We start from the raw sequence: 7,749 nt of genomic DNA on the forward strand, positions 1-7,749 counted from the left end.
AACTAATAGAATCATTTTAACTAGCAACAAATGTTTAAGCACACAACACACCTATTGGAGTATTTTATAACATTTGCTTTCAAGTACTAGATGTATTATGTACATCCATCATAATTAGCAAGGGCTAAACAACTATACAAATTCCATAAATTACATCAAAACAATTTTGATGTAACATTATTATCTTTTTGCTAAGAATCCTAAATTCAATATTAACCTGCATTAATATAATTTTGACATGTTATATGAATAAAACTTCACTTGTACATGAAATTATTTTTTTCATGAACATTTTAAAAATAAAAAAAACGTCACATCAACATTAGTATTTTTTTGAAGTTAAGATATAAGTTTGAGAGGGCACTAACTAGTTTAGTCGATTATTGACGAGAAATTATTAGGTGCGGAGTGCGGACGGGAGAATCGTCCGCACACTAGTATAAAACCGCGCTCGGTACCGCTCGGTACCACTGGGTACCGCTCGGTACCCTGTGTCTGTGCGGACGATTCTCACCCCGTCTGCACTCCGCACCTAATAATTTTTCATTATTGACAATAGCACAGATGGAATATTGTTTTCAATGATACTGTGATCCTACAGTCCTACTGAACATTTTAAAAATAAATAAATTAATATATAATGTCATGATTGCAAGTATTGCGCTTATCCTAGCTAGAGAAAATAATGGAATTTTGTCACTTATTTAAGTTACGTGTTACCATTCTCCCCTGGCCCCCTCTATAAAGCATCTTAGCTCTCCCCAGCTCCTCCCCACTCACAAAGCTCGGAGCTTTTTACCTTACTTGAGTTAGCTCTCGCAGTCGCGAAAAGCAGGAGCGGAAAATGCAGGCAAAGGAGGAAGATGTGAGCTTGGGAGTTAACAAGTTCCCGGAGAGGCAAGCAATAGGAACGGCGGCACAGTCGGATGAGAAAGACTACAAAGAGCCGCCGCCGGCGCCTCTTTTCGAGCCAGGAGAGCTCAAGTCTTGGTCTTTCTACAGAGCCGGGATCGCCGAGTTCGTTGCGACTTTCCTCTTTCTTTATATAACCATTCTCACTGTGATGGGAGTGGCTGGTTCGAAGAGCAAGTGCAGCTCTGTGGGAATTCAGGGTATTGCTTGGGCTTTTGGTGGAATGATCTTTGCTCTGGTCTACTGCACCGCCGGGATTTCAGGTGAGAGATAGCTTTCCTTCCTCTATTATTTCATCCCTTTAGTATTTTTTATAATATCTCCGATCTCTTCTGCTTTTGCACCTTTTCTTCATTTTCAGCGAATTTTCTTGGTTACTTTTGTTGCTTCTATTACTGCCTGATTTTTTGTAAATTTTTTCTCTTAGCACCTCTAGTTAACTTTGCCTCAATAGATCTAACAAGTTTGGAGTTTCTGGAGCCATCTTCAGTTTAACTTAAGCTCCTTTAAAAAAATAAAATAAAATTCTGAGATAAGCTTTTTGATGAGATGTTACCTGTAGCACATGACCTCTTAGTAGATCTAGTTCTGGGAATTATCAAAATATGGTTGTTTGGCTAGATTCTTGTTTGTGGTTTGAACATTTTTGGATCTTGCTATGTGATTTGGGTTTCTTCAAATCTTAAATCTTGAAAAAAATCTTCAAAAAATTTACAAAGCTTTAACCTGATTTAACAGTCTTGATGTTTTTTTCAGGATTTAACGCTCTGTATTTATCAAAATCCAGATTTAAAGGATTTGTTAGATCCCACCTGTAACCAAACAACCCTAAGATTTGACTAAAATAATACACTAATTAGAAGTGTCTTTACTTCTCACTATATATTTATCAAAATTTGTATAAAACCCCCAATAAAATGCCATGACCATGATGTTCTTATTTACACAAAAATAGTTTTCAATTTCATAAATGCTTTTGTTGGCAGGTGGGCACATAAACCCTGCAGTAACCTTTGGGCTTTTTCTAGCAAGGAAGCTATCCCTCACAAGAGCCCTCTTCTACATGGTGATGCAGTGCCTGGGTGCCATCTGCGGCGCCGGCGTCGTGAAAGGCTTCAAAAAGAACCTCTACATGGCGAACAATGGTGGAACAAATTCTGTGAGCCCAGGCTACACCAAGGGTGATGGCCTTGGCGCTGAGATCATCGGCACCTTTGTGCTAGTTTACACTGTCTTCTCTGCCACTGATGCCAAGAGGAGTGCCAGGGACTCTCATGTTCCAGTAAGTATTAAACATTTAGTTCATTACTTTAATAGTTCAATATTAATTCAGAAGGGTATGATGAGGGATTGCATGCTTGAATTGATGCTCTTAGGGTCACAATGAAATAATGGAGATTGTTGATAATTAGATGTGATTTAATTCATATAATGTAGTGTATATAAAACATGAAGATGATTAGGGCACAAAACACGTCAAAAATTGTATACCGGTTCGTCCAATTGATGGTTACGCCATGTTATGACTATTGCATATTTTATTATAATGGGAAGTTATTACATAAGAATTCATAATCTAGCATCTTAGGCTTCGTTTGGGGCAGCTTTTTTATTGCTTTATAAAACTATTTTTTAGCACATAAATTTGTAATTTAAGAAATTTTTGTACTAAAAAGCCATTTTAGAAAGCAACAAAGAAGCTGTCCCAAACGAAGCCTTAGTTATCTCACATAATGATAGCTCCCACTACCCTTTATAATGGAAAATAAAATTACAATGAAACATCCAAATCACCCTTGATGAAACTTTGCAAATATTAGATCTTTTATTTGTAGGCCTTAAATTAGGCAGAAGATGTTTCTTTGTGGAGCATATAAAACATAGGATCGTTTGGGATGGATGTCTTACTGCTTTCTAAATTAGCTTTCTAGTACAAAAAATTATTGAATAAAAATTTTTATAGTAGAAAGCCATTTGAGAAAGCAATAAGAAAACTGTTCTAAACAAAGCCTTAATAATTGCTCCAACCCACAATTCCATAATACTTAATATTATTCAAATTAGTAATATAAACAATTTTATTGCCTGTTTGATTGGGTGATTTGTTGTTGCTTGTATATGATATATTGATCCACCATACTCTCTATTATGCTTGATATATTGTGGGGGCTCATGGGATTAGTTTTATTCTTAGAAGCTGATATGGTTATCTGCAGATGGAATACATGTTATAGAAAAATAAGGATTATATTTTCACACATTTGTATATAAAAACTAAATTCTTGCTTGTATTGAAGGACTTTTAATTAGAAAATTTAATAAATTTCATTAGTTACTAATGCCTCTTCTTCTCTACTGGCAGCCAAATAGGCCTCTATGAGGCAAAAAATTTTTACTTATAAAAGTAAGGATTGGTTCAATCCTCATTTATATCTCCTAATCCTTGGGATGACTAGTTTTTTTGACACCAATATTTTTATAGCCTTTTTGCTGTTTAATTCTGCAAATTAGTGGATTCTTTCTACAATTGAGAAGAATTTTGGGATTCTTTTGTTGCAGATCTTAGCTCCACTTCCAATTGGGTTTGCTGTTTTTCTAGTTCATTTGGCTACTATTCCCATCACTGGCACTGGCATCAACCCAGCCAGGAGTCTTGGAGCTGCCATTATCTACAATAGAGATCATGCTTGGGATGACCAAGTAAGTCAAAAATATAATCATAATAATATTTTATGTGTATTGCTTGGCTGATTTCAAGTGGTAATGAAAATTTGCTTCATTGAACCTCTCTTTCAGTGGATCTTTTGGGTTGGACCTTTCATTGGAGCTGCTCTTGCTGCTATCTACCACCAGATTGTTATCAGAGCTATCCCTTTTAAAAGCAGGCCTTGAGCTCTGAACTGTGTGCTTCCTGTGAATTCAAAGTTCTGGCCTTGGATGCTTCCCATTCTCCTGTTTGGCTGCTTCTGTTTTTTCTTTATGAGGTTTTGTTTGGAACGACTTTTTTACTGTTTTTTAAAGCAGTTTTGTTAGTACAAAATTTTTAATTTTTTACTACTAAGTTGCTTTAAGAAGCAAGAGGAAAACCGTCCCAGAAGAAGCTCTAGTCTTTTTCTGTACTGTGTTTTTTTGTCAGCAGTGTAAATTTTTAATAACGGTCATGTAATATATATCAGCTTTATGCTTTTTCAAGTAGTGTGTTATCATCCTATGTATGACTCTTTAAGTATTATTTTGATCTATTAGTAGCTTGAATTCAAACCATTTATTGTTCATCCTTATAAAATATTTTATCTGTATTTGGTTTCAAATAAATTTAATTTTTTTTAATAATTTATTTCCTTGAAAAATCTTCTAGCTTTTATGTTTTAAAAATAATAATTTTATTTTCACACATTTCATGTGTAAAAATGAAATTATTATATATTTTTGGGGTTTTTCTTGAAAAGATTTGTATAATTTATAATCTGGCATTCATCTAAATGATGCTCTATTAAATTTGATTATTTTTCAAAATATAATTTATAACTTCAAGCAAGCCAATGAGCACTTGGGTTTATCCTAATTTCTGATAGATTTGTGATTATGGAAGAACAAGAATAGTTAGAGCCAAATTATGGAAGATAATGAATGGTTAGAACTTAGAAGAGAAGACTTTTAAAACAATTTATCGCAGGGCCCCCAGGGTAGCTCTGCCACTGAGTGCAATCATGCTATAATCTAGTAGCCTTGATCATCAAAGCTTTATTTATCTCAAAAAATTATTCTCACCTTTGATAATAAAAATTCAAAGATTATTCTACTATGAACTTTATGAACTTTCTAAACACAACGGAAACACAAATATGTGCCACATATAAATCTTCTTAAACTTTTTCTATCATTCATAATGACATACGGAGACGCTCTCGTGTGATTAATATCTCTGGTATTAGATAGTTCATATCTTTTATAGATGATCACTCTATAACTACGGATCTTCTTAATGAAAGACATATATGAAATATGTCGTATTGTAAGATATTTCATTTCTATATATAAATTCAGATCCAAACCAACACCGTTTATAGATTTATCTCAACTATTACAATTAAAATTTGTGAATATTATGCATTTATTCCTCATGAATTAAGTGCATCTTTCTTGGTTATTTTATGAACTAATAATTGTACAAATGTACTATCAATAAAATAAATTTTTTTGTACATTTATGAATGTAGCAATTTTAAATACCTCATTCTTTTTCAAAACTCACATTTAGGGGAGGACTTTATGGTTATACATTTTTTATCCATTAAGTTGATTATAGCTTTCATCTCTCCCCTTTGAAGTTTAATATTGTGGCCACACTATAAATTCTCAATAGTTATGTACAAAGGCGTAGTTTAGATACTGGGAACATCCAATAAACAATACAATAACAACAACATCAAGCCTTTGTCCCACTATGTTTGGTCGGCTATATGAATCCTTTTTTCTTCATTGTGTCCTGTTAAAAGTCAAATTATCATTTAAATTTAATAAAGAAAGATCTTTTCTAATATTTTATAACCAAGTCTTTTTAAGTTTACCTCTACCTTTCTTAACTTAAGTCAAATCTAACACCTCTACTTTCCTAACCTGGTTATCAGAAGACCGCCATTTTATGTGAACAAACCATCTAAGGCGACTCTCTCTAATCTTATCTTCCACATTAAAATTACCCTTCTAAACCAAGCTCTGATAATCATTCATAAGATAACACCAAAGATAATCTTGATATCCCAATTTCCCACAAGAAAGGCAAAATAACAACAAAAGAATGTATGAAATGCCCTACTAATGAATATCTTCTTTGTTTAAGGCTTTTTATAATAAACCTGGAACTGACCCGACACTAGTTGACCCAACCTGAACTGACCTATTTTTACAAACGGGTCAAGTATTTCAACCCGGACTCAAACCCCATAGGTTGTCGGGTTGACACGACCCGACCAGCGGACACATTTTGAATAGGGCGCATGCAAGTCTGTGACGCCGACTGAGGTCAGAGCGAACTGGAATCGTGAGGGCGCAGATGGGGTGAGGTGTCAGCAACTCGGTGAGCACCAAATCGTATTGTATGAGCACCAAATCGTAAAGGACGAGCAACTAATTTGCTAAAACAAAATGATACAATCTATTCAAGTAGAAATTTAAAATTTGAACTGATTGTACTGTAAGAGCATTAATTAAAATAGACTAATTTAAATATCAAGGTTTAATGAATCAAATCATGATCAAATATTCATTAATGATCGTATTGTACGATTAACATCGTATAGGATGATCAGTAGAGAGCTTGTTGGATGAACATCAGTTCGTCCTAGATGATTAGCGAATTTATTGAACTAATTGTATTGTACTATTATACATCATACATTATGATTAGAGACATAATAAAACTAATTGCATTGTATAACTATTCATCAAACATTACTATTAGAAGATGATAAATGAATTAATCATACTGTATGATCAAAGTTATTAATTTAAAATTTATGATTTTTTTAGATCCCACTTTACAAACTCAATATCAGAGACAAAGAGGTGAGAGAGTTTGAGTATTCAGATATATTTTCTTCTGAGAGAGAGTTTTGGAGACTGTCCACATCATAAGGGAGAGAGAGGAGGAGAGGTTGAGGGAGAATTCGCCTTAAGGGAGTCAAGGGGTGTGTGTGGATTTATACGTTTTCTCAGGTTAGCCTATACATTGGGTCCTCCTGTTGTGTTTGGCGGAGCTCTTTGACAAGATCTCTAGGAAGAAAAATCTTTGGGTGAAAGACTTGCTAGCCGAGGAGGCTAGGGATCAACATCTCCATTGAGCGAGAGGCGGAAGGAGGTAGAACATCTTCTCCATAAGGAGTTGAAGGATGGAGTGGAGTCTCCATAACAAGGAGCTAAATAAGGGATCAACATCTCCCCTGGAGAGCTAAAAGAGGGACGACGACATATCCATCAACTCGAGACACTACAGGAAAAACGTCGATTACCGGCGGTTAAGCCGGCGGTGTGGCTGTCGGTTATTACCGGCGGCCTAACCGGGGGTTTCGTAACGTTAGGCCGCAGGTAATAGCGACGGTCCTGTATCCGCTGGTTAAACCGCCGGATGTCAATCTTACCAGCAGTTTACCGGCGGCGGAGACCGCCGTTGATAAGTGATGAAAATACTGGCGATCGTGATCGCCGGTAAATGCCCTAATATGAATGGGCCCAAGCCTCACATTTCATTTATAATCTTTCCTTCTCTCTCTTCGGACGAGCTCTGCCGTCGCCTCCGCCCACCTCTCGCTCGATCGTGCGCACAGTCTTGCCGCCGACGAACGCTCTCTGACCGGCGTGACCGCCGACGAATTCTATCTGACCGCCGACCCCACACTGGCCGCCTATCACGCGATCAAGGTCTGCTATCTTGCCGCCATCGATCTCACACAGGCTGCTCTATTTTTCGTGTGAGTTGAAGAAAAATCGGGATTTGAAAATAATCTTTAATGTTTTCTGTGATTATTTGTTCTCACTAGACATTTGCAAGAGTTTGTAATTTATTTTATGATTTAGATTGTAATCTAGACATATGCAAGAGGTAATCTTGCAAGAGTTTGATTGTGTCTTTGGGTTAGATTTAAATTTCCATGATTTAGGTTTGTAAGAGTTTGTAATTTATTTTATGATAAAATGTTTAGATGATAAAATGATTTAGGTTTGTAAGAGTTTGTAAAAGAGAGAGAGAGGGAGAGAGAAAAGAGAGAGAGAGAGAGGGAGAGAGAGAAGAGAGAGAGAGAGGGAGAGAGAGAGAACAAGATAGATAGATAGAGAGAG

General features: G+C 35.7%; 1 protein-coding gene across 1 annotated transcript; it reads left to right on the forward strand.

The window, feature by feature from the left end:
* The first annotated feature begins 749 nt into the window (after nt 1–749).
* Nucleotides 750–3,969, forward strand: LOC110103324 (aquaporin PIP1-2-like). Its single transcript, XM_020831989.2, has 4 exons — nt 750–1,175; nt 1,899–2,194; nt 3,472–3,612; nt 3,709–3,969. The coding sequence occupies exons 1-4, from the start codon at nt 845–847 to the stop codon at nt 3,802–3,804; spliced, it is 864 nt and encodes a 287-aa protein (XP_020687648.1). The 5' UTR covers nt 750–844; the 3' UTR covers nt 3,805–3,969.
* The last annotated feature ends 3,780 nt before the right edge of the window (nt 3,970–7,749 follow it).

This window comes from Dendrobium catenatum, unplaced genomic scaffold (assembly GCF_001605985.2).
Source record: "Dendrobium catenatum unplaced genomic scaffold, ASM160598v2 fragScaff_scaffold_266, whole genome shotgun sequence".
In the NCBI taxonomy this organism is placed as follows: Eukaryota; Viridiplantae; Streptophyta; class Magnoliopsida; order Asparagales; family Orchidaceae; genus Dendrobium; species Dendrobium catenatum.

What these genes read in the sequence shown, in the direction of transcription:
- LOC110103324 (XM_020831989.2), top strand. Translation starts at nt 845, where the DNA reads ATGCAGGCAAAGGAGGAAGATGTGAGCTTGGGAGTTAACAAGTTCCCG. An exon ending in CCAGGGACTCTCATGTTCCA is followed by an intron (nt 2,195 to 3,471) that starts GTAAGTATTAAA and finishes CTTTTGTTGCAG; the next exon opens with ATCTTAGCTCCACTTCCAAT. An exon ending in ATCATGCTTGGGATGACCAA is followed by an intron (nt 3,613 to 3,708) that starts GTAAGTCAAAAA and finishes CCTCTCTTTCAG; the next exon opens with TGGATCTTTTGGGTTGGACC.